Consider the following 26639-nt stretch of genomic DNA (forward strand, 5'->3'; position numbering starts at 1 on the left):
CGGGGTAAATGTGGGGAATGGGACTGGGTGGGTTACTTTTCAGAGGGTCGGTGTGGACTTGTTGGGCCGAAAGACCTGTTTCAATACTGTAGGGAATCTAATCTTCAAAACTCTTAAAATGACCCTGTATCAACAGAGCAGTTCCAATCTTTCAATGGGAACCTGGATTATCAGCTTTCATCCAATAACATTAGTCCCTTGGAGGAGCCAGGAGGAGTTTAAGCAAGGACAGCAACAAAATGAAATGCAAGGTTTCCAATAGTCTTTTACTGTGGAAATGCTCATTTTTCCAATAACTGGTATTCATAGATAGGAAATCACTGGAATGTAGAATTCCCCAAGCTTTCGGTGATAATCTGCCATTCTGAAATCTCTCTCATACAAATATAAACTCTGCTCCCTCGTCGAAAAGGAAGAAAGTGCATTTCTCTGGTGCCTGTCACAATCTCAGGATGTCCATAAGACCTTCACAGCGATGAAATTCAGCTTGCCAGTGTAGTCACAGTTGTGATGCAGTCAATGCATTCGCAGCAAGCTCTCACAAGCAGCACTGAGTTAATGACCAGATCATCTGCTTCTGATGTTGATGGAGGGATAAATAATGACAAGGAAATCAGGGACAGACTGTAGAGTGTAGAAGGAAGTCAATTGACCCACATTGTCCATGCCATCTTGTTGAATGAGCCAGATCCAGTTACCCTGCAACCTGCTATAAGCAGACCAGGGTTTAGAATGTTAGTTTTAAGATTTTGTTGCCTTAATTGGACATTTCAGAGACTTTTTCCAACATGCCATTTAATACTAATACGTTTTGATTCTTGGGATCAGAATTTTGGGACACGTACGAATCAAAGTTCCTCATGTTTAAGATGATTGAGAGGACAAGATCCAATCAAATGGATCTTCACCACTTTATTCACAAATTCAATTCCTTTATTGAAGGGAGGTTAATCCTTAAATATGTATAAAAGGAGGATTCCAAGCGCCTTGTTTCTGAGCTCTCCGTATAACCTGAGGACAGTTAGATTGTTCATGGCTCGGACTGTGATTTGGATCAACCGAAGTGAGGGCAGTTTTTGGGAATAGTTAATCAGGAACTTTCTGCCAACTTGAAGACATTTTACCTCAAGGGCGGGAGAGGTTTTCTGTCTGTGAGGTGGAATTTGGGTCTAGTATTGATCTCCATCTTGCATTTCTGATGGATATAACTTTGTGTCATTTGCTGATTACCTAAGTATCTTCTGTTGTTATATGAGCACACCTTTTACTCAATTTTACTGAATAAAATTTGATATTATGCATTAACTCAATATCCTAAACTTTACTGATGGTATATCTCTGTTGAACTTGAGCACTGCAGTTTGAAAAGGTTAACTCTAGATTTTTAAATTAAGTGAACTCAAGCAAATTGAATTGACCTGAATTATCGAAAGACCCTTTAAAAACTTACACTGTAATTCACCCATAGTGCTGCCAATGTTTTCCTTGCCAAGCTCTTTACCCAATTTCCTTTATAGAATTACTATCGATTCTGTTTCTACTACACTGTCTGGGAGTGTATATCTCACATTTGAACACTATGGTGTGAAAACATTTTCCTTACCTCAGTTCCAACTCCATTGTTAATTATCAGGAAACTTTTGTTTCATGGTCATCAAAATGGCTGATTGCACTCTGATTAGGCTGAGGCTCTAGGGTACACACTGTTACCTGTTTCAGGTGGACAGTTTCCTTCGTACATCTACAGCGTAAGGCCCAGGCGGCTGAAGACACAGCCACCAATGTTGGGCACAGAAAATTGGGCGTATACAAGAGGTCAGAATTAGCCAGGTGCAGGGCTCAATGGCTGGAACACATGATAGAGATATAGACAGAGGCAAAACCTCAGATGGATTTAAAACAAGAATGAGAAGCTAAAGAATCCAGTCACTACCATGCCAAAAGCCAGTGGGACTCAGTGAACACAGTATGGTGATGGGTGAACATGACATTGTACAAGATAGGAACAGTACAGCAGAGTTTTAGATGGGTTCGACCTTACAGAGTTTTGACTATGGCACGTCGGCCATGGAGTAGTCAACCCTGTAGGTACAGAAAACACGAATGAGGACTTCAGCAGCAGATGAACAGAAGTGGGCACTGGTGGTACAAAGGTGGAATGAAACAATCTTGACAATAGAGGGCATATAGGGTGGGAGGTGTCAGATGATCATCTCGCATTAACATTGGCAAAGAAGAGGATTATGGGAGGTCGCTGAAGGTTTTCTTTGTTGGATGTCCAGTGGGTTTCTCAGGTTCTTTTGCTTTCTCTTCATACAACAAGATTCTGTGCAAAAAGAGAAGGCATGAGCTAGTTGTCATTTCAGCTTAGGGCTTAGGTAACACACACACACAAACACACACACACAAACACACACCATTCCTTGACTTTGCCCATACATCATGAAAGGTGATGAAGAAAATACTTTATCTTCTGTACACCCTATGTTAAACACTCCAAGGGCAGGTACAGAAGAACTGAAAATGTGTTGCTGGAACAGCGCAGCAGGTCAGGCAGCATCCAGGGAACAGGAGAATCGACGTTTCGGGCATAAGCCCTTCTTCAGGAATGAGGAAAGTGTGTCCACCAGGCTAAGATAAAAGGTAGGGAGGAGGGACTTGGGGGAGGGGCGTTGGAAATGCGATAGGTGGAAAGAGGTCAAGGTGAGGGTGATAGGTCAGACTGGGGTGGGGGCGGAGAGGTCAGGAAGAAGATTTAAGGTTAGGAAGGCGGTGCTGAGTTCGATGATTTGACTGAGACAAAGTGGGGGGAGGGGAAATGAGGAAACTGGTGAAATCCGAGTTCATCCCTTGTGGTTGGAGGGTTCCTAGGCGGAAGATGAGGCACTCTTCCTCCAACCGTCATGTTGTTGTGGTCTGGCGATGGAGGAGTCCAAAGACCTGCATATCCTTGGTGGAGTGGGAGGGGGAGAAGAAGTCAGGTACAGAAGAAGTCAGGTAGACAGTAAGGCTCACTCTACACTGTCCCCATCAAACACTCCCAGGACAGATGCATTGCAGATTAAATGTAAAGTAAAGCTCTCTCTTTACTTCCCAATCAAGCATATACAAGGTAGGTATAGCACAGAGCTAGATATAGATTAAACCACACTTTGCACTATCCTATCAAACACACACGGGGCACGTTCAGCACAGTGTTGGATATAGAGTAAAGCTGTTCAGCACTGTTCTGTCAGGGCAGGTACAGCTCCTGTACACTGTTTCATCAAATACCTTCAGGATAGATATAGAACAGTGTTAGAACTCCCTCTGCACTGCTCCATCAAACTCACACAGGACATGTGTAGCACAGGGTTAGATACAGAGTAAAGCTGTTCCGCACTGTTCTGTCAGGGCAAGTACAGCACTGTTTGATACAATGTATTTGACTTGCAAACTTTGGTCCTGTAGAGAGCAACAAAGCACTCTGAGAGTTTATTCCAAGGCTACCTGAAAGCTAGAAAGTGAGAATGAAGCCTTTGCGATAAGAGTTGTTATAAGCTTCCTGTACTCGTGCCTCACCCTTGAATGAATGATGGATCCACCTTCATACATTCCAACTATATCACCAGTTGGCAAGGTGCCCAAATCCTCACAGGGAGAAAATAGCCTGCACCCTGGAGTAGCTGACCCATAGGCTTGAAGTTTCACCTGACACAGATGTAAGTGATCTTCAAATGAGTTTTAAGATCACCAGGCAATATGCTGTGTCCGCTCACAAGCTATTTCTGAAAATGTCATTTAAAATTGGATTAGTCACGGGCACAATAAATTGGCTTTGTGATTTAAAACGTATTTTATACTTTCTTTGTTGACTTTAGCAGATAGTCAGGGTGAGATGTAAACTGAGTGGTGAAGTTGGCATTCAATGGTATTCAAAGTTTGTGAGAAGATTTGTAGCTCGGGTGCTCGTTGTTGTGGTTCTGTTCGCCGAGCTGGGAATTTGTGTTGCAGATGTTTCGTCCCCTGTCTAGGTGACATCCTTAGTGCTTGGGAGCCTCCTGTGAAGTGCTTCTGTGATGATTCCTCCGGCAATGGTATTACCATCGCTGAATTCCCCACTATCAATATCCAGCAAGTTACCATTGATCAAGAACTGAACTTGACCAGCTATTTAAATACTGTGTATCCAGGAACAGGTGAGAGGCTGAGGATTCTGGAGCCAGTGTCTCACCTCCTCTCTGCCTGAATTCTGTTCACTGACACAAGGCACATGTCAGGAATGTGCTGGACACTTGTCACATGCTCGGATAGTGGAGCTCCAACAACACTCAAGAAGATGGACACCATCCAGGATAAATCAGCCCCCAGTGAGATCAGTACCTCATCCACCACCTTCAACATTCATTCCCCTTCACTATCGATGTGCACTGGCCAAGGTTGTGTACATCTACAGCATGCACTGAGGTAACTCACCATGGTTCCTTACATAGCACCTCTTAAACTAGTGATCTCGACCATCTAGAAGTACAAGGTCAGCAAATATATGAGAACCCAACTACACGGAAGTTTCCCTCCAAGTTAAACACCATCCTGGCTTCAAAATATATCACCGCAGCTTCACTGTCTTTGGGTCAAAATCCTGGAAGCCTTTTCCTAAAAGCGTTATGGGTGCCCCTATACTCCAAAGACTGTGAGAATTCAAGGTGGTGGGTCAACAAACACCTTCCCCGGGGAAATTAGGCATGGGTAACAAATTCTGGTCTTGACAGCTACTTTCACAAGTCTTGAACGAATAAAACTTAAAATCCTGTCAACGACATTCGCTCACTATCCCCAGTTTCCTTCACCTGCACTCTCAATAGACAGGTTCAATTTAAACTACCTCCAAGATTTTCAATGAACTTTTTTTTCTTTGTTCGTTCATGTGATGAGGGCGTCGCTGGCTAGACCAGCATTTATTGCCCATCCCTAATTAGACAGAGGGCAGTTAAGAGTCAGCCACATTGCTGTGGGTCTGGAGTCACATGTAGACCAGAACAGGTAAGGATAGCGTTTGTGAGCCAGATGGGTTTTTCCAACAGTGGATTCCTCATCATCGTTAAACTCTTAATTCCAGATTTTTGTTGAATTCAAAGTTCACCATCTGCCATGGTGGGATTTGGACCTGGGTCCCCAGAACATGACCTGGCTCAACAGTCCAGCGATAATACCACTAGGCCATCGCCTCCCCCATTTCCCCCTGGAAAATGGATGAGGGTTGTCATTGTTGTTGTAATAAAGGAAGTCATGTGATTCTGCTTGTCTTCCTTTGCTGCACAAGACAAGTTTTTACTGACACACATTCTCAGCTTCATATTCATACACCATGTCTCTTTCTTTCTCACACACACACACATAAACATGTGCACACACAAAACACACACACACACTCCCAAGCACCCCCATGAGCTATGCTCTGATGTAAATAAAACCCCATCCTTTCCCCCTTTTCCCTCTCTCTCTTGCTGTCTGAAGGAGGACTTACATTTTCGCGATGGCTGACCGCTTTCCCAGCATCATCTTCACGAAGGCTGAATAAGAGATGGTCTCGCCCATGTCTCCCACCACCTCTTTGATCATTTTCTTCAGCTCCAGGTGGGTCTTGGCTGCGCCAAGTTTCTCCAGCATTCTCTTCAGTCCCATGATATCTGAGTAAGAGGGTGGGTAGGGGGGAAGAGCGAAGATTTGATTTGGTGTAGAAACAACACAGTTTATCTCTCATCTGCCCACAATATCCGCCACCCCTCGGTAGTGCCCTCATCACTGCATGTGGTCACTATTCCCGGTGATGCCTACATGGACCAGACATTGGGATTCTGCTTCAGCTGCCAGGTTGCCCACAGTCTGTGGCACCTAGACCATCATACCATTGAGGTGTGAAGCATGTAAAAAGACCCTTTGATCCATCAACAACAACCACATAACCAAATTTGCAACATTTGGTCCATAGCCTTGAAATCGCAAGTGCATATCTAAATACTTCTTACATGTTATGAGGGTTTCTGCCCCTACTACCCTTATAGGCAGTGAGTTCCAGATTCCCACCACCCTCTGGGATCCTCACATCCCCTGTAAACCACCTGCCCCTTTCCATTGATCTATGCCCTCCATCAGGGGGTAAAGTTATCCCCTGTCTTTCGGATCAGCCGTGATCCTATTGAATGGCGGAGCAGGCTCAGGGGTCAAATGGCCTACTCCCTCACCTATATCTAATGGTTTACCCTATCTATACCCCTAATAATTTTAATACATCGCAACCATATCCCCCTCAGCCTCCTCTGCTCCAAGGAAAACAATGCCAGTCTGTCCAATCTCACTTCATAACTAAAGCTCGCCAGCCTCTGCCACAGTGTGGCCAAAGCCATGAGGCCAGACACATGAGACAAAGCTCAAGACTTTGGAATTTGACCAAACTCTGGCCTCGGGGTAACCCATTGGTCATAAAAGCTGCCAGACCGATGGAACCCATCCCACCACAACCACAAAAAAAACCCAGCTCTCTGTTGGCCTTCAGCAACAGAACCATAACTACCCTTTCCCCATCTGACCTTGCCCTGGCAAAATGTGTCAGACTTCCAAATTTTCAGGGAAAGATTCGAGAGCTTCATCAGGAAACAAAACAGAATCAACCTTGGTGGGGGGTCAGACCTGTCCCCGAGGAGCTGCTTAAGATGAGATTGAATAGAGATTCATAAATCATGAAGGGTGTGGACAGAATCAGCAGGGAGAAAACTAGTTCCCACTAGTGGAGGGATCGAGAACCAAAGGCCAGAAGTTTAAAATTGTAGGCAACAAATGCGATGGCAAGACGAGGATAAATGTTTTCTTGCTGCACGTGTTTAGGTTCTTCGATGAGAGTGCGACGGAGCAAGTTTTCATCGAGGCTTTTGAGATGCAAACAGACTACTACCCCAGAAGGAAGAATGTGCAGGGTTACAGGGAGAAGGGTAAGAAGAGTACCAAGCAACTTGGCCTTTGAGATTGCATGTTCTTGATGGGCCAATTGGTCTCTTTCTCTTTTGGAACTGGAGATGAGATGCATTTTGATCGAGTGAAAAGTAAGAAACCTTCCACTGACAGAACATCAACGGACACAAGATAATTAAACCAGTAATTCAGGGTGGGCAACGACGAGAACTTTGCTCTGACATTGTGGGTTGTTGTAATCTGGAATGCATTGCCTTAATGGGGGGATGTGGAAGCAGGTCCAAATGTAACTTTCAAAAGGGAATCAGGTAAATAGGTAAAAAGGAATAATTGGCAGGATGACAGAGAAAGTGAGGGTGAAGGGAATGGAAATAGATAGTGGCTCTTTCACAATGGTCCTTCCAGACATGAGGGGCTGAATGGCCACCTCGTGTATTGTCACATTCCATCATTCCCAAAGTAGAGGATGAGCCAAATGGAGACTCCAAATTGGAAAGAAAAGGTCCAGATTTGGAATGGGAGATGGCAGTGGCAACATCCCAATATTTTCCAAGTCAACTTTCAGGCTGGTTGCGAGTGGAGTTGGAGAGACTCAGGGAAAAGCGAGAAGTGAATTTTTTTTTTCTGAAATGAAAAGTTCTCTAAGCTTGAGGTTTGTTCTCTAGGAATATGGACGAGTAGCAGAACGTCAGCTACAGGCAATGAGTTCAAAATGCTTTCACTGTGTTCCAGGGTTAACTGAGAAATGTCAGACTTACCAATGTCTCCCTGGTCATTGAGGTCAAACTCCATGTATTTCTCTGAAAAGCAACGAAAGACCATTTACTCAGGATTACTGAAATTGAAATGAAAAAAACTGATTTAGCCGGCCCAGACTCAGGTTGGAAGCTTGATTTTCAGTCTGCCTGATTTCACAGCAAATTTAAAACATGGGAAAGGGCTATTGGTCTAAGCTGGTGTTTACATCCCATTGCCAATGTGCACTGGCACACACACATTCATAGGAAACCCACAAAGCTTTAGAACAGGAAACTGGCCACTGGGTTGTGACCTCCTGAGTGTCCACCACAGGGACATCTACAAATGAGATACAAAGATGGCAGACATCAGTGTGGACAGCTCAGAGATAATTGCTGATGTCCATGAATTCTGGGAGCTGACCGTCATAGAGGCAATGGGAAATGAGCATCAACAGAAAGGTCAGCATGGCCAATTTCAGGGCCTGGAGGAAACAGAGGCCAGGAAAGCCTGCATCTTCTGAGTGTGCTGTCTTCCTCTGCAGCAGATGTGGCTGAGACTGCACCAGGCTAGGAGTTGGGCTCCAGAACCGCAAATGACACAACAACAGGCAACATGGCACAAACCAGCATCTCCAACAGCTACTGAACGGAAGCCTTCTCAAACCTGGACGTTCTATTACCCATTTTTCCCTCATGCACTAACCAAAGTTCCACTTTGCTTTCCACTGACTTTAGCACAAATACAAAGCAGGTGCAAAACTACTGATTGAAACAAACTCTTAAAGCTTGATGGATGTGGAGCCTATTAAAGGAAGACAGACCAACGTGGAGCAGTTTAGATAAAGGAATTCCAGAGCTTGGGACCTGGGCAGCTGCGGGAAAGGCATATGGTGTGATGGCGTTTATTGGTAGGGGGATTGAGTTTCAGAGCTACAACATCATGCTTCAGCTGTACAAGACACTGGTAATGCCACACCAGGAGTATTGCATGCAGTTCTGGTCACCGCATTATATGAAAGATGTGGAAGTCTTGGAAAGGGTTCAGAAGAGATTCACTAGGATGTTGCCTGGTGTGGGAAGAAGGTCTTACAAGGAAAGGCTGAGTGAACTGAGGCTGTTTTCATTGGAGAGAAGAAGGTTGAGAGGTGACTTAATCAAGATGTAGAAGATAATCAGAGGGTTAGATAGGGTGTACAGTGAGAGCTTTTTTTCCTTGGATGCTGAAGGCTAACACGAAGGGACATAGCTTTAAATTGAGGGGTGATAGATTTAGGACAGATATTTGGGGTAGTTTCTTCACTCAGAGAGTAGTAGTGGCGTGGAACGGCCTGCCTGCAATAGTAGTTGACTTGACAACTTTAAGGGCATTTAAATGGGCATTGGAAATACATATGGATAATAATGGAACAGGGTAGGTTAGATGGGCATCAGATTAATTTCACAGGTTTGTGCAACATCGAGGGCCAAACATAGAACGTTACAGCGCCATCGTTACTGCGCTGTAACGTTCTATGTTCTATGAAATAGCTGTCAGTGGTAGAGTGATGAAAGTCAGAGGCAAACACTAGAGGAGTGTACGGGGTTGTGGGACGTCTGAAGGTTACTAAGGTAGGGAGTGTGTCAGGCCCAGAGGTTTGAAACCAAGGATGATAACTTTAAATTCAGGGCTGGACCGGGGGCCAGATTAGATCTGAGAGCTTCAGGGTGAGGGGTGTGGGCAGCTGCAATAAATGCCTGAATGATTGTCTCAGGCCTTGTTGCGAATAGGATCCCCGGAGCAGGAGCAGGCCTTTCAGCCTGTCAGGCCTGCCCCACCTTTCAAAGCGATTGTAATTCATCAGACACTTCAATGCCTTTTACTCGCCCCCATCCCCATTACCCTGTAGTCCATGGTAACCAGAAATCTGTCAATCCCTACCTTAAACATGCTCAAGGACTGGGTTTCCATGGCCCTTTTTTTGGGAGAGAATTCCAAAGAATTCACAACCTCTGAATTAAAAAAATCCTCCACCTCTCCAATTTAAATGGCGTTCCCCTTTATTTTTTTAATTGTGTTCCCGGTTCTAGGATAATCATCTTACCTATTCTGTGCATCCTTTTAAGTTGAAAAATGTGATGCTGGAAAAGCACAGCAGGCCAGGCAGCATCCGAGGATCAGGAGAAGAGCCCTTCTTCAGGAATGAGGCTGGTGTGCCAGGCGGGCTGGGATAAAAGGTAGGTGGGAGGGGATTTGGGGGAGGGGCGCTGGGAATACGATAGGTGGAAGAAGATGAGGGTGAGGTAGATAGGCCAGAGAGGGGGTGGGGGCGGAGAGGTCGGGAAGAAGATTGCAGGTCAAGAGGGTGGTGCTGAATCCGGGGGTTGCCGACTGAGAAAAGATGAGGGGAGGCGAAATGAGGAAGCTGGAGAAATCTACACTCATCCCGTGTGGTTGGAGGGTTCCTAGGCGGAAGATGAGGCGCTCTTCCTCCAGGCGTCGTGTGGTCAGGGTCTGGCAATGGAGGAGGCCAAGGACCTGCATGTCCTTGGCGGAGTGGGAGGGGGAGTTAAAGTGTTCAGCCATGGGACGGTTGGGTTGGTTGGTGCGGGTGTCCCGGAGGTGTTCCCTGAAACATTCCACAAGTAGGCGGCCTGTCTCCCCAATGTAGAGGATACCACATCAGGTGCAACGGATATAGTAAATGATGTGTGTGGAGGTACAGGTGAATTTGTGATGGATATGGAAGGATCCATTGGGGCCTTGGAGGGAGGTGAGGGGGGAGGTGTGGGTGCAAGTTTTGCACTTCTTGTGATTGCAGGGGAAGGTGTCGGGAGTGGAGGTTGAGTTGGTGGGGGGTGTGGATCTGACGAGGGAGTCGGGGAGGGAGTGGTCTCACCGGAACACTGATAGGGGTGGGGAGGGGAATATATCCTTGGTGGTGGGGTCTGTTTGGAGGTGGCGGAAATGATGGAGGATGATACGATGTATCCAGAGGTTGGTGGGGTGGAAGGTGAGGACCAGTGGGGTTCTGTCCTAGTGGCGATTAGAGGGGCGGGGTTCAAGGGCGGAGGTGCGGGAAGTGGAGGAGATGCAGTGGAGAACATCGTTGACCACGTTGGAGGGGAAATTGCGGTCTTTGAAGAAGGAGGCCATTTGGGTTGTTTGGTAGTGGAATTGGTCCTCCTGGGAGCGGATGCGGCAAAGACAAAGGAATTGGGAATATAGGATGGTGCTTTTACAGGGGGCAGTGTGGGAGGAGGTGTAATCTAGGTAGCTGTGGGAGTCGGTCGGTTTGTAGTAAATGTCTGTGTTGAGTCAGTCGCCCGAGATAGAAATGGAGAGGTCTAGGAAGAGGAGGGAGGGGTCTGAGACAGTCCAGGTATATTTGAGGTCGGGGTGGAAGGTGTTAGTAAAGTGGTTGAACTGTTCAACCTCCTCATGGGAGCACGAGGTAGCGCCGATACAGTCATCGATGTAGCGGAGGAAAAGGTGGGGGTGGTGCCAGTGTAGCTGCGGAAGATGGACTGTGCCACATATCCGACGAAGAGGCAGGCATATCTACTCCTTTGGTTTGGAGGAAGTGGGAGGATTGGAAGGAGAAGTTGTTAAGAGTGAGGACCAGTTCAGTCAGTCAAAAGAGGGTGTCAGTGGAAGGGTACTGGTTGGGTTGGCGGGAGAGGAAGAAGCGGAGGGCTTGGAGGCCTTCGTGATGCGGGATGGAAGTGAATAGGGACTGGATGTCCATCGTGAAGATAAGGCACTGGGGGCCGGGGAAAGGAAAATCATGGAGGAGGTGGAGGGCGTGGGTGGTGTCCCGAATGTAGGTGGGGAGTTCTTGGACTAAGGGGGACAGGACAGTGTCGAGGTATGCAGAGATGAGTTCGGTGGGGCAGGAGCAGGCTGAGACAATGGGTCGGCCGGGGCAGTTGGGTTTGTGGATTTTGGGCAGGAGGTAGAAACGGGCGGTGCGGGGTTGTGGGACTATGAAGTTGGAGGCGGTGGATGGGAGATCTCCTGAGGTGACGAGGTTATGGATGGTCTGGGAGATGATGTTTGGTGGTGGGAGGTGGGGTCATGGTCAAGGGTTGGCGTCTAGCTTCAGCAGTGTAAAGATTGGTGCGCCAAACTACCACTGCGCCTCCCTTGTCTGCCGGTTTGATGGTGAGGTTGGGGTTGGAGTGGAGGGAGTGGAGGGCTGCGCGTTGTGAGAGTGAGAGGTTGGAGTGGGTGAGAGGGGTGGACAGGTTGAGGCGGTCGATGTCGCGGCGGCAGTTGGCTATGAAGAGATCGAGGGCGGGTAAGAGACCAGCACGGGGTGTCCAGGTGGATGGGGTGTGTTGGAGGCAGGAGAAGGGGTCGTCAGAGGGTGGGCGAGAATCCTGGTTGAAGAAGTAGGCGCAGAGACGAAGGTGGCAGAAGAAATGCTCGATGTCTCGCTGCGTGTCGAACTCACTGATCCGGGAGCGTAGGGGGATGAAGGTGAGGCCTCTGCTGAGGACTGATCGTTCATCCTCAGAGAGGGGGAGGTCTGGAGGGATGGTGAAAATATGGCAGGGCTGGGAGCTAGGACCTGGTGTGGGGCTGGAACTGGGAGTGGGGGCGGAGTTAGTCGTGGAGGCGGAGTTGGTCATGGGGGCGGAGTTGAATCGTGGGGCAGAATTGGTCAGTGAGTTAAGTGTCTGGTAATTTTAATGAGATCATCTCTCATTCTTTGAAACTATGGAGAATACATGGCCAGGTTGCTTGGTCACTTTACATACGAGATGGGATGGGTTAGTCCAAGCAGACGTGAAAATGGCCATCAGGCTTCACCTGAACTCTCTGGGCAGAAAATCACTAAACCCCGACCACCACCAACATCCCCCCCCCTCCCTGACTGAACTTCCTACCTTAGTAATCTTCAGAGGTCCCACAACTCCGTACACTCCTCTAGTGTTTACCTCTGACTTTCATCACTCTACCACTGACAGCTATTTCTTAGAACATAGAATGTTCTCTGCCACCCTGAGTTTAGTACCTCACATCAACAATCCACATGCAGCAAATGCGACAGCAATGAACAGAAAAATTACGTTTGAAAGCTGTGAGCTTCACGTCCAGGTCTTTATCAGTGTTGTACTTTGGATTATTCAGGTACTCCTACGAAAGAGAAAGACCTCAGTCATCATTGGAATCAGAGTTCGGCGAGGCAGAGAGAAGATACAATTATTGAACAAGTGTTACTTCAGTTATTACATGGCTTTTGTGCCCCGCTCCATCATTTAATCTTCTTCAATCTAATTAGCGATGTCTTGGGTGATTAGAGGTGGGAGCTGGCATATCACATTTCAGACACTATGTCTCAATTTGCATTCATGTAGCATCTTTCATGTAGTGAAATGTTCCAAGGTGCTTTGGTGATGTGATTATCCCATAACATTCGATCAAAGGTGCTGAAATGATAGCAGTTTCTAAGGTTGGTGCGCATTATTGACATTATATACCATAGTATGCCTGCATACACAGACTTACAGCTTCTGTAGTGTCTCTTTGCTCCAGCCAACACCCAAGCAATGAAGCACATTGAACACAGATCAGTTACCAGACTCAGATAGTCAAAAAGGGAACAATTGAAAAAGTGCACCCTGCAGTTGACTGATGAAATACAGCTTGTTTTGTACTACCACCTAGGTCAAATTCATACCCACCTGACTCCTTGCACTGACTCTTTCTTGATCTCATTCTATACCATCATCTCCAAACTGCGAACCTCGTCACTACCCTCAGCCTTGGTTCTTGCCTACAATCTACAAGTTTTTGAAACTGCTGCCTAAATCCATCTCATCGCAAACCTCTTGACCTGTTTCACCTACACAGCTTTGCACCATTCTCCATCGTCCTGTAACCTCATCCGGATCCTAAAACCCTGCAGTATGTCCATGTTCCAAGCTTCTGGGCCTCTACCAATTTACATTTGGGATGGCACAGTGGGTCAGTGGTTAGTACTGCTGCCTCACAGTGAAAGGGACCCAGGTTCAATTCCACCTTCGGGCAACTGTTTGTGTGGAGTTTGCACATTCTCCCCGCATCTGCATGTATGCCCTTTGGGTGCTCCAGTTTCTTCCTACAGTCCAAAGATGTGTAGGTTAGGTGAATTAGCCATGCTAAGATTGCCCTGCAGTATCTGAGGATGTACAGGCTCGGTTAGCCAAGGTAAATGCAGGGTTACAGTGATGGGGTAGGTCTGGGTGGGGTGCTCTTTGGAAGGTTGGTGTGGACTCGATGGGCTGAATGGTCCACTTCTGCACCGTAGGGATTCTATGACGACATGTTGCTCCACTGCCTGTCAGAAGAGTATTAGAGTCATAGAGTCATAGAGATGTACAGCATGGAAACAGATTCTTCGGTCCAACCTGTCCATGCCAACCAGATATCCCAACCTAATCTAGTCCCACCTGCCAGTACCCGGCCCATATCCCTCCAAACCCTTCCTATTCATAAACCCATTCAAATGCCTCTTAAATGTTGCAATTGTACCAGCCTCCATCACTTCCCCTGGCAGCTCATTCCAGTATTCATCTGTCCTGGGCCCTAATCTATAGAATTCCCTCAATAAACCTCTCCATCCCTCCATTAAGATGTTCTGTTCATCTTACTTCTTTGATTAAATGTTTGAGTTGCCTGTCCTAATTTTTTTTTGTGTCTCCATATCAATAGTCGCCCATGTGAAGTACTTTGGGATTTTTAATTACAAGGGCGTTACATGACGACACATTTTTATGGTACTTTGTAGAACCATGTTGATGTTTTGCTTCATAGCCCACTTCAGAGTTTAAAATTTCTCCTGCCTGAAAGGGCTACCATTACCCTCTCTTGTCATTAACACAACCATTCATTTCCCTCTCTCTCTCTCTCTCTCTCTTTCTGTACTATAAGCAATTACTTTCTGCTGTGCTTTCAAGTTTCAATTCCCCTCTCTTCGCTGAGATTGACTGGCCACACACTCCCACATTTAGCAGCAAGCATCACACACAAGGGGACAGTTGGATCCACCACATTTACCGCACAGGAAATGTTACTCATAGCCCCCTGCTCCACAGCACAGCAGGGAATACATCTCTTGGCTGGTCTCAGTTATTGTGTAGTGACAACAAACCACACAGCGGACCAGATTTAGAACATTTCAGGCACAGGAGCTGCAAACTGTAATGGCTGATTTGGCCAATTTTGTAAACCTTTCAGACCAGCCCTGTCGCAATCCCCTGGACCAAGCAATGCAAAGAGGAAGAGCTGGGGTTGAATTCGGTTGGCTGGAAATAGCAGATATAGTGAGGCAGTGTGTTGCTTCCTCAGATTAAACAAATAACTAGTATTAATTAATCTGGACAGCAGGAGCAACACATTATGCTGGCTATTGGACTCCTCACCTGTGCCAACCAAGCTCAGCTGATGCCTGAAATGTTGCGGAACCTTTCTCACCCTCTGAACTTCCAAAGTGCTTCACAACCAATGCTCCATTTTGTAGGCCATGTGACGCAGTTGTTTTGTGTGCAGGAAGAGTTCACAAATAGCACTGAGAAGTTAGCTCAGTTCTATCTGCATTTTTTATCCCTTTAAATGACGTGGATCAGGGAAACTATATTTCGGCCAGATTGCGTAGGAAGATCCCCTACCTTGCTCAAATAAGAGCAGTGTGGCATTTCATCTCACCAGAGAGACCAGACACAGTTTGACAGATTAGCTGCAAGGCAACATCAAAGCCCTCTTACTGTAAAAAGTAAAAATAAGGAAGTTATGTTTCTCCTCTCATTGATGAGAGAACATGTTGAACACCATGTGTCAATTTTAGTCTCTTAAATAAGGATGTAAATGCATTTGAGGCTGTTTGGAAGAGGTTTATTAGATCAATATCTTGAATGAGTGAGTTGTCTTCTGAGGATAGATTGGACAGGTTGGGTTTATTTCCACTGGAGTTTAGGGGAGTGAGGGGTGACCCGATTGGAGTGTACAAGATTCTGAATGGTCTTGACAAGGTGAACATGGGAGAGTACAGAACCAGAGGGCACTGTTCCCCAGGTTCAAGTCCCACCTGCTCTGGAGGTGTGTAATAACATCGCAGAACAGGTTGATCAGGTTAAGAATTTGGGACAAAGAGGAAGAGATTTTTTTTCTCTCTCAGAGAATTGTGCGACTTCAAACCTTCTGCCTCAAGAGGCAGTAGAGGCAGTGTCATTGAATATTTTAAAGGCAAACATCATAACATTCTTGTTAAGAAGGGCCAATCGAAGCTTATCCTGAGGGTGTGGACCAGACAGAAATGTAAAGTTTAAACTGCAAACATATCAGCCATGATCTTTTTTTGAGTAGCGGAGCAGGCTCGAGGGGCTGAATGGTCTGTATCTGCTCCTAATTTATATGAAAAGGAGGAGGCGACCTGGATCATGTGGCAAAGGCTCAGAGGGATTTCACAGCCTCTGCCGAGGTCATATGGGAGCCTTGCAGGTGGAGAGAGGGGTCTTGAGGGTAGGCTCCTTTCCAATGACTGTCCACCCACCCCTGCTGCAATTCTACTAAGGACTGGGAAGCCATGGGTGAGCCCACTCATGCTTGGACCAGTTTATCCTGTAAGTGACCTAGAAAAGCTGATACCAAATGGGACAGTATAGAAGGGGCTTGACTCTGTATCTAAACTCATGCTTTCCCTGCCCTAGGAGTGTTTGATGGGGACAATATAGAGGAAGCTTTACTCTATATCTTAACCCATGTTTTGCCTACATTAGGAGCGTTTGATAGGAAAGTGTAAACACAGTATAACTCTGTCTGATCTACGTTTGACAGATTAGCTGCAAGGAAACACCAAAGTCCTCTTACTGTAAAACGTAACATAAAGAAGTTACATTTCTCCTTTGAAGGATACTGGTGAGACAACATCTTGTATTAATTTTGGTTTCTTAAATAAGGATGTAAATGAATCGGAGGTTATTTCGAAGAGGTTTATTAAATCAATGTCTTCTGAGGATAGGTGCTGGAGCTGCTTTGTGCTAATAATTGGTGCCTGGTATGGAAGTGTTTTCACTAATCAATATTAATAATAGTTGCTTCCAGGAACTCAAACGTAGAGAAATCTATTTTTTCTGATCCTAGCCCTGTCTTTTTATGCACCTTCCCCTTGCTTGCCTTTTTCAGTACCTTATTGATTGATTCCAGACGGTCATCCTGTTGTGCTTTCAGAATTCCGAAGGCTTTACCACCTGAAATATTGAAAAATGAAAGCTCTGAATCAAGTAGGAGGCAGTAGGGAATCGTTACGCTACATCTTAACCTGTGTTGTACCTGCTCTTGGAGCGTTTGATGGGACAACATAAAAACACAGGAACATAAGAGCAAGGGTAGGCCATTCAGCCCCTCAAGCCTGTTCCACTATTCTAGACCATGGCTGTCCCCAAATCCCTTGAATTAATTACTAACTAGAAAATTATTGCTCTCTGCTTTGAAATGACTGAACTATAAAGTTTCTAAAGCCTTCGGAGTAGAGAATTTCAAAGATTTACCACCCTCTGAGTGGAGAAATCCCTACTCATCTCAAATCTAAATGGCCGGTCTTTTACTCTGAGACTGTGTCCCCTGAATTTTATATAGCAAGAGGAAACATTCTTTCAACATCCACTCTGTCTATCCCTTTAAGAATTATGTTTCTTTGAGATCGTCTCTCATTTTTATTTCCTAAACTGCAGGCCTGGTCTCTTCAATCTCTCCTCATAGGACAACCCCATTGTTCGCAGAAGCAGTCTGGTGAACCTTTGTTACACTCCCTCGAGTGTTACACGAGTACATCCTTCCTTAGGCAAAGGGACTAGAACAGAATACAGTTTTCCAGTTGTGCTTTAATCAGTGTTCTATATAACTGAGAAGGAACTTCTTTCCTTCTGTACTCAAATCCTCTCGCAACAATGTTAACATTCCACTTGCCTTCCAAATGGCTTGCTGCGCGTGCACGCTAGTTTTTAGTAACTTCTGAACAAGGACACCCAGGTCCCTTTCTACATCATCACTACCCAGTTTCTCAACATTTCAGAAATATTCTGCACCTCTTTTCCTCCACCCGACTGAATAACCTCACACTTCTTCACATTTTATTCAATCTGCCATGCTCTTGCCCACTCACTTTCTACATCCCCTTTAAGCCTCATTAAATCCTCCTTACAATTCATATTGTTTTGTACCATCTCCAAACTTAGAAATATGCCATTAGATACCCACATTCAAATCATTAATATATATTTCTGCACAGCTGGACCACAAATACTGATCCACATTGCAGTATCTCATTGGTTACTGGTCATTTGTATGTCATGCCCATCCCTATGCACATTAATTTTGTTCACTTAACCGCCTTTTAGCAACTTCGTTGAAAGCCTTCTTAAAATTCAAATGTACAACATACACTTGTGTCCCCAGTATTGACTCTGTAAGTAACATCCTCAAAAACCTCCAGCAGGTTTGTAAAATATGATTTCACCTTCATAAATCCAATGTTGTCTCTGTCCAATTGGACAATAATTTTTTTTAAGTATCCAGTAATCACATCTGTTATAATAGATTTTACCGTTTTCACTACAATTGGCGTTGGGCTAACAGTTCTGTCATTTCCTGCTTTCTCTCTCCTTCTTTTCCAATAAAATGGGATCTATATTCGATGTAGGGAATGTTCCAACTTTCAGTTCCATTAGTTGTTCCAATACCACTTTTTAACTGTATCTAATTCCCTGTTGTACATGCCTTGGGAGTGAGGTCTGTAAGATGTTAAAGGGGTTTGGCAAAGTAGACTCAGAAAGGATGTTTCCTCTTGTGGGACAGTCTAGATGGAAGGTTATAGTCTCAGGATAAGGGACAGCAAATTTAAAACAGAGTTGAGGAGAAAATTCTTTTCTCAAAGGTCATGAACCTCTGGAATTCACGACCCTAGAGTGTAGTGGATATCAGATCATGGAGTAAATTTAAGGAGGAGATAGACAAATCTTTGATTATTAATGGATTGAAGGGTTATGGAGAGCGGACAGCTGAGACCAAGATGGATTCAGCCATGACCCTACTGAATGGCAGAGTAGGCTTAAGGAGCTGAATTGCTTACTCCTGCTCCTAGTTCTTATGTTCTTATGCTTCATGGGACAATATAGAGAAAGTTTTATTCTGTATCTTACTCTGTGCTGTCCCTGGCCTGGGGTGTTTGATGGCGACAGTGCAGAGGAAGCTTACTCTATATCAAGCCCTGCCCAGGGAGTATTTGATGGGGACAATGGGGATGGATTGCCTGATCTATGGGCACCTCCGGCGGAGTAGACCAGTTAGAAGTGCCTTCTCGTGGGTCTGCTTCTGGTTTTTGCAGGGGGCTGTGGCCATTCCTGATTGTCTGCCCCTCTTTCACGGTTACATCCATGCTCAGGTGTCCCTGGAGAGGGAGCATGTGATCTTCCCCGGCACAATAAAGGCCTAGTGGGCTGAGGTCTATCATAAGCCTGAGCAACGTGATTGAAGTTAAATAATGATTTGGAGATGCCGGTGTTGGTCTGGGGTGTACAAAGTTAAAAAATCACACAACACCAGGTTATAGTCCAACAGGTTTAATTGGAAGCACACTAGCTTTCGGAGCGAATCTCCTTCATCAGGTGGTACCTGGGGTGTTGTGTGATTTTTAACGAAGTTAAATAAGTTTCTGTTATTTCCAGCAGGGCCTGTTTCATTATTTTGACTTCCTATATTAAAAAGAGTAGAGGTCTCTAAACCCATGCTGCCCCTTTCCTGGAAGCGTTTGATGTAGACAGAACTTTACTTTGATCTTCTTTTCAGTTTTAAAGAATAGAAGAAGCAATTCTCTTTATCTAACCTCGTGCTGTCACTGTCCTGGGTGTGGTTAAAGGAGACACTATAGAATCAAATTTATGCTGTATCTAACTTGCGCTGCACCTGCCCCTCATTTTGCCTCAATCACATTTGCCCTCATAATTATCTATTATCTTCTCCCTCTAATACCTGCCTAGTTTCCCCTTATTCTACACAAGCTTTTGTATTCATTTCAACCACGCTTTGTGGTAGTGAGTTCCACATTCTCACCACACTTCAGCAAAGGCAGTTCCTCTGAATTTCCTATTGGATTTCTTGGTTATGGTCTTAGATTGATGAACTCTTAATACTCACCCCCCCACAAAAAGAAGCACAGGGTCAAAGGAAGTCAGAACACTCCAGTGGTTTCACTGAGAGAAAGGGAAATGGTTGCGGCTAGCAAACACGAGTCATCATGTCTCCCAGGGTGTCGCAGCAACAGCCCCATAGGTAAAGTGAACTTCGTGTAGCCACTTTGGCAGTTGTTTTCAATTACCTTCCCTCAACCCAAAGGCAAATTGTAGGGCTGTTTGACAATGGTTTCAAAGTGCACATCACACTCTTGCAGTATTCATTGGTGATGCAGAACAGAAGAAGGGCATTCAGCCTATTGTGGTCATAATGGCTGGTTACCCCTATTTCTTCCTTCTAGCCCTCTAAATTCTTTCCTTTCCATTATTTAACATTTCTTTCTCGACCACTCCTTCGATGGAATGAAGCAACCCATAGCAGTTGGCACTGGGTCACATTTATGCCAGCAGTAATGACCTGATCTTCAACATGTTATTTTTTTTAAGATTAGATTACTTACAGTGTGGAAACAGGCCCTTCAGCCCAACAGGTCCACACCGACCTGCCGAAGCGCAACCCCCCCAGACCCATTCCCCTACATTTACTCCTTCACCTAACACGAGGGGCAATTTAGCATGGCCAATTCACGCAGACACAGGGAGGATGTGCAAACTCCACACAGAGTCGCGTTTGGCGGGAATTGAACCCGGGTCTCTGGCGCTGTGAGGCAGCAGTGCTAACCACTGTGCCACCATGCCGTCCACAAATTACCATTGAGTTTCCTCCCAATTTTGAGGGTCTTGACAGGCTGAATGACTCCTACTTATTTCTAGTACACCACCTCACATATTTTCCTTCAATACACACACCTTGCATTCATTGTTCCTTCAGTGATGCTGGGACAGTATTGATGGTGGAATGGACTTTCATCACATGCTGCATAGTTTGCAATAAATCAACAAAACTAAAAATCCTAAGTTTGGCCTAAGCATTGGACACAAACATGCCCTTGCAAACGTCACCCTCTGCCTCAAATGGAATACGTGACAATTCACATTCAATTTGTTAACTTGTTGTTGCTAATGCTTCATTCTTTCTCTGCTACTGTTTCAAATTCAATTTCCAACAAAACAATGTCTAAACATCCAAACCAAAAACAAAACGCTGCCGCTGCTGAAAATTTGAAAGACTCAGCAAGTCTGGCAACTTCTGTGGAGAGAGAAACAGAGTTAATGTTTCAGGCCTATGTTCTTTCATCAGAACAGGGAGTGCTGAGAGATGTAACAGTTTCCAAACAAGGGATGAAAAGGCTGAGGGAATGGAAAAAAACAAGTAAGAACATCACTGACAGTGGGGCGGGCAGGAGAGATTATGGCACAAATGGTATGATGATGCAAGCAAAAAGGGATGTCAATGGATGCAGTTAAAAACATAAAATGTGAATCCAGAAAAAAAGGTATAAATGGGCAAAGCAGAATCGCCAAACAATATGTGCCTTCAGAAACAGGCATCAAGATCAAAATCTGAAACTGCTGAAGTCAATGTTGGGCCCATTCGGTGCCTAAGTGGAAGATGAGGTACTGTTCCCCTACGTTTACATTCAGCACTATTGGAAAATTGCAGCAGAGTGAAGATAGAGAGGACAGATTAGGAGCGAGGTGGAGAATTAGAACAGCTGGCAGCTACAAACTGAGAGCCATGGAGGCGGATAGCGCAGAGGTGGTCCTGCAAATCAATCTAAGTTTGGTCATCCCGATGCAGAAAATACCTGATTGTCAGCAGGAAATACAAAATGCCAAATTGAAAGAAGTGCAAGAAAAATCACTGTTCTGCCTTGGAATGTTTATTCAGGGCCTTGGATAGTGAGGAGAGGAGTGGTGAAAGGGCAGGTGTCCTGTCTCCTGAGCTGGTATGGGAAGCAGTGTTGTGGGATGACTGAAGAGTGGATCAGGATGTTAAGATGGGAACCGTTTCATCAGAACACTTACATTGCCTGAAAGTGTAGGCAATGATTGGTTTAGTGGTGGCATCAACGTAAATGTGTCAGAAATGGGAGAGTGTGGTCCATTGAATATGAAAATTGATGGGTGGAAAATGATGACAATAGGAACCACATTACCCAATTACTTGGTACCCAATCCACCACCTTAACATTCACTTCATCCACCACTGATGCAACATAGCAGCAATGTATGGCATCTCCAAGACGGACTATGGAACTCACTAATCCTCCTTCACCAGCGTGTTCTAAACCCATGTTTTCCACCACTTTGAAGGACAAGGGCAGCAAAAGCATATGGACAACCAACCATCCTTTCTAAGCCACTGCACCATCCAGGGTTATACTGGCGTTCCTTCACTTTCTCTGGATTCCCTTCTTAACACCACTGTAGGTGTCCCCACACCCCAGCAACTGAAGCAGTTGAAGAAGGCAGCTCAGCGCACTTGTGTAAGGGCAATAAGGGATGAACAACGATTGTGGACCCAGCCAGCAACACAGCGCCCCTGAAGAAGTATAATAAGAATCAACACATTTTGTTGAAGCTTTTCACATGGCACTCATCCAATTACTTTGCAGGGTCTGAGGAGAGGATTGTTACTTCGGGTCAATGACCTCTTGTCAGAACTGGAGTTTCGAGGCGTAAGAGATTTTAAGCAAAGCGTTGAAGGGGAGGAAAGGACAAAAGGGAAGCTGAGTGCATGGGGTGGGGAGGCAGGAAGGTCAAAGTGGTTCAGTGACAAAAGTGATGAGAGTGAAAGGCAAAAGGAAAGGTGGCAACAATGGAACCAGTAAATGAGGTGGAAAACAAAATCGGCAGGAGCAACTGACATCCAAGTAAAGCAAAACGTGTTGCTATGATCTGAAATTGTGGACAGTGTGAGTTATAAAGAAAAGTTGTATCAGCTGGGATTTTTTTTCACTGGAGTGTAGGAGGTTGAGAGATCAACTTATAGAAGTGCATAAAATAATAAGGGATATAGAAAGAGTTCATGGCTGTTGTCTTTTCTCTAGGATGGGGGATTTCAAGACCAGGGATACCTTTTTAAGGTGAAAGGGGAGAGCTTTTTAAAAAGACATGAGGGACAAAGTTTTCACATGTGGAATGAAATCCCTGAGGAAGTGGTGGATGTGGGTACAATTACAATAGTTAAAATACATTTGAATAAGTACATGGATAGGAAAGGTTTGGAGGAATATGGGCCAGAGCAGGCAGGCAGGACTAGTTTAGTTTGGGATTGTGTTCGATATGGACCGGTTTGACTGAAGGGTCTGTTTCCGTACTATATGACTCTATATTATTGAGGCTGGAAGGTAAAGACTCGACAGAAAGACAGCACCCTGGACAGTGTGGCACTTTTGTTGCTGTTTCACAGATGCATTAAAGTCTCCAGGCCATGGAAGTGAACCCGCTTCTGACCAGCGGAGGTGAGAGCCCTGGTACTGACCCATTCCTGATGAAAGACAGAGCTGCCCCATTTTAACCTGGCCTATGGAAGCAGGTGATAGAAATGCCAAGCAGGGATTGGGAGGGAGGGTTAGTCTGTTCATCAAAGTGGACATGCTGTTTACTATCAATTCTACCAGGCTGTCTCCCCTCACGCAATCCCTGCCCTCCTCCCCCAACAAACCCGAATTCACAGCTCCTTTACATGGTGTCCTCCTCAGTCCTTGGCCCTGCAGTGCAATTTCTGCTGGAAAACATTGTCAAAAAAGGCAAAAGACAAGTTAGAAAAGGCCAATTAAGTCTTTCGTTTCTTTTGGAGATTCCTTTGTGGGGTTGGGCTTGCTGCACCCACATGGCCACTGCAAGCAATCCTTGCGTTTCCCCACCAAACTTTAGCTGGAAGTCCCCCACATAAACCCCTGCTGCCTCTGATTTCCTGTCAGGTGGGGTGGGGGGGGTAATGTGAGGAGGGGAGAGTTCTGCCATCTACAACTGTGCCTTCTGTTCCCAAGATGCTAATTCTCTCTCTCTCTAAATTTCTCTCTCGCCTCTCCATCTCGCCGTGTCGCCCTTTAAGACGGTTCTTAAACCCCGGTGCTTTGACCAAGATATTGGTCAGCTGTGACCAACTCAGACAATGCGGATGGGAGCCCAGCGAGTGCAACCGCTCAGATGCAGCTCCTTGGAGCAGTTGACCAGGTTCAGGGCGCTACATAAATTCACGTTGCTGTTTCCTTAATCTGCGGGCGTTCTGGGGCTTTGGAGCCCGAGTGGCAATGACCCTAAGAGGCAGAGGGCGGTCATTCAGCCCATTGAGTCTGCTCTGCCACTGAATGTGATAACATTCAACTCCATATTCCTGACTTTTCCCCCCATAACCCTTGATTCATTTACTGATTAAAAATCTATCTCAGCCCTGAATGACCAGCCGTTATAGTAAAGAATTCCACAGATTCACTATAATCTGAAAGTAAATATTCATCCTCACTTCTGTTTTAAACCTGTAATTCTGAGGTTATTTCTTCTGGTCCTATGCTCTCCCACAAGGGGAGACATCTATTCTGACTCCCCCCCTCACCCCCCCTGAAGAATCGACAGCTTAACAACAAAAGAAAGTGAGGGGTCCATGCTTATTGGATACAAGGCCAGCCAAACTCCCTGATAAAATGTCTCTGGAGTTAGTGTTTACTGTATTTGCTTCACTGGGATTGGCAATCATATTGTCTCTGGATCAACAATAAGCCCACAGTCCTTCAAACTTGAACACAATGTGGCAGAAAACTTGCAAATAGCGCGGAAACTCTCTTGAGGGAGTGAAGATGGTCATTTCAAAACTTTTTTTTTGCCCCATCCGTTGACGTGTTGTTTTATTTTAGTTTTAGGGAAATACTCAAGATTCCCATTTGAAGGCATCAGCAATGCTCCAAAGTATCAGTCCAAACTATTCCCTATTTGCAGGTAATATTTGAGTTGTGACAGATGAATAGGGTAAGCAGAAGTGGATACTGCAGATGCTGGAGATTCGAGTCAAGATTAGAGTGGTGCTGGAAAAGCACAGCAGGCCAGGCAGCATCTGAGGAGCAAGGAAAATCAATGGTTCGGGCAAAAGCCCTTCATCAGGAATCCTGTCGATTTTCACAGATGAGTAGAGTCTCTAATTGCCTACCTGCGGCAGCACCAGAGATTGAGAGGAACGGGAGCGTGAATCCATGGCACCCTGCGCTACTCCCTCGACCCAACAAGAAGTCAGGGCAATATAACAAAGCAAAGAACTGCGGATGCTGGATATCAGAAACAATAACAAATGAGAACCGAAATTGCTGGAGAAATTCAGTAGATCTGGCAGCATCCGTGGAGAGAAAGCAGAGTTTTCGAGTCCAGTGACCCTACATCTGAACTGTTCTCCAGCAATTTCTGAAGCAGTTAGGGCACAGTCCCTGCACCCTAAACCAGGCGGCTCTGAGTTCAAGTCCCACCTACTCCAGGTAAATCCCTGAACAAGTAACTTGCGGGAAAAATGTCATAAATCAAGCAAGAAGGAGAAAATAAAACATGCTTTGGAACCTTGCTGTGAGCAAGCGGTGAAATGTGTGCATCCACATGTTGTGGAAGCTCTTTCATTTGGCTGCGGGCGAGGCGCTATGCAAACGAAACTCTTTCCTTTGGCCATTGGCAGCACGAAGGGCCGTTTCCTTCAAATAAAATCAAATTACTGCGGATGCTGGAATCTGAAACCAAAAGAAAAAAAATGCTGGAAAATCTCAGCAGGTCTGGCAGCATCTGTAAGGAGAGAAAAGAGCTGACGTTTCGAGTCTCACTGACCGTTTGTCAAAGCTGGCAATTTCGGTTCACAGAGAGCAGGCGGGGGAAACATCAGGATTGTTGAATGAATATCGGCAGCACACACACACACACAATGGATGGTCCTCGTTGAATTCGATAGATAGAGCAAAACAAAAAGTTGCGAAGACTCGGGAGAGGAGAAACACTGGGGAACATCGAGTTCCTTGTCAAAAACAGAAATTGCTGGAAAAGCTCAGCAGGTCTGGCAAGCATCTGTGGAGAGAAACCAGAGTTAACGTTTCGGGTCCGGTCACCCTACCCCAGATCTCGAGATCCATGGGGTTTTTTTTCCGCTCCTACCTTGAGGGTTCATTGCTGGGCTCGCGTTCCGGGCGCTCTGGTCGGGCAGTAGGCTGCGGGGTGTATTTTTAACTCAAACTACTGGGGAACATTGAGTGCAGAGAAGAAGTTTAACTTCCCCTCTGGTGATGTAAGCATCTTTCAGTGACAATTTAGTTTCCTTTTCGCCTCCCCTCCCCTCCCCCAACCTTAAAAATGCAACATCTCTCACTCTGAATTTCCACAATGACCTTTGCTTCAAAAACACAAGGCTGCATTGACCCAGCGCCCAGGGCCTCCTTTAAGGAAGAAATGGTGCTTAGAGGGGAGTTGGGGGGTGGCAGGTAAGGTAGGGGGAACGGGAAGAGCTTGGGGGAGTGTCGGTGACGGGTTGGGGGAGTGGGGTGGGCAGATTACACAGGGCTAGAATTGGGATGTATTGTCAGTCCGTAAATTCCTGTTTCTTTATAACTTCGGTCTATGTTTTATTCTCAACTCTACATCATGATCCATCCCTGTAAATGTCCTTCACCCCCATCTGGCGGTGGCTATTCTGTTCCATTCAACTTTTAATTTGTGTTTTATTTCCATATAGTGCTCCAACAGGGGCTGTTTCATTATGTTTGACACCCGGTTTTTTAAAAAAAGAGTAAGGCGCTTTATTCTGTATCTAACCCTCGGCTGTGCTATTCTTGTAGACGAAAGTGAGGGCTGCAGATGCTGGAGATCAAAGTCAAGATTAGAGTGGCGCTG

The 26639-nt window shown here is 45.6% G+C and overlaps 1 protein-coding gene across 2 annotated transcripts; it reads right to left on the bottom strand.

Annotated features, from left to right (window-relative positions):
* Positions 1 to 245: 245 nt before the first annotated feature.
* aif1l (allograft inflammatory factor 1 like) lies at positions 246 to 26168 on the bottom strand. 2 transcript variants are annotated; one of them, XM_043678168.2, is made up of 6 exons: positions 25908 to 26168; positions 16837 to 16898; positions 12741 to 12807; positions 7707 to 7748; positions 5507 to 5669; positions 246 to 2326 (listed from the first exon to the last, which is right to left on the bottom strand). In XM_043678168.2, exons 1-6 carry the CDS (start codon positions 25918 to 25920, stop codon positions 2242 to 2244), a joined length of 432 nt encoding a protein of 143 aa, XP_043534103.1. In that variant the 5' UTR covers positions 25921 to 26168; the 3' UTR covers positions 246 to 2241. The 2 variants fall into 2 exon arrangements, with proteins under 2 accessions (XP_043534103.1, XP_043534102.1); XM_043678167.2 differs by lacking the exon at positions 25908 to 26168 and adding an exon at positions 25587 to 25868.
* Positions 26169 to 26639: the final 471 nt, after the last annotated feature.

The sequence above is a fragment of the Chiloscyllium plagiosum genome, unplaced genomic scaffold (assembly GCF_037043375.1).
Source record: "Chiloscyllium plagiosum isolate Xiang-an unplaced genomic scaffold, Cpla_swu_hap1 HiC_scaffold_35, whole genome shotgun sequence".
Taxonomy (NCBI): Eukaryota; Metazoa; Chordata; class Chondrichthyes; order Orectolobiformes; family Hemiscylliidae; genus Chiloscyllium; species Chiloscyllium plagiosum.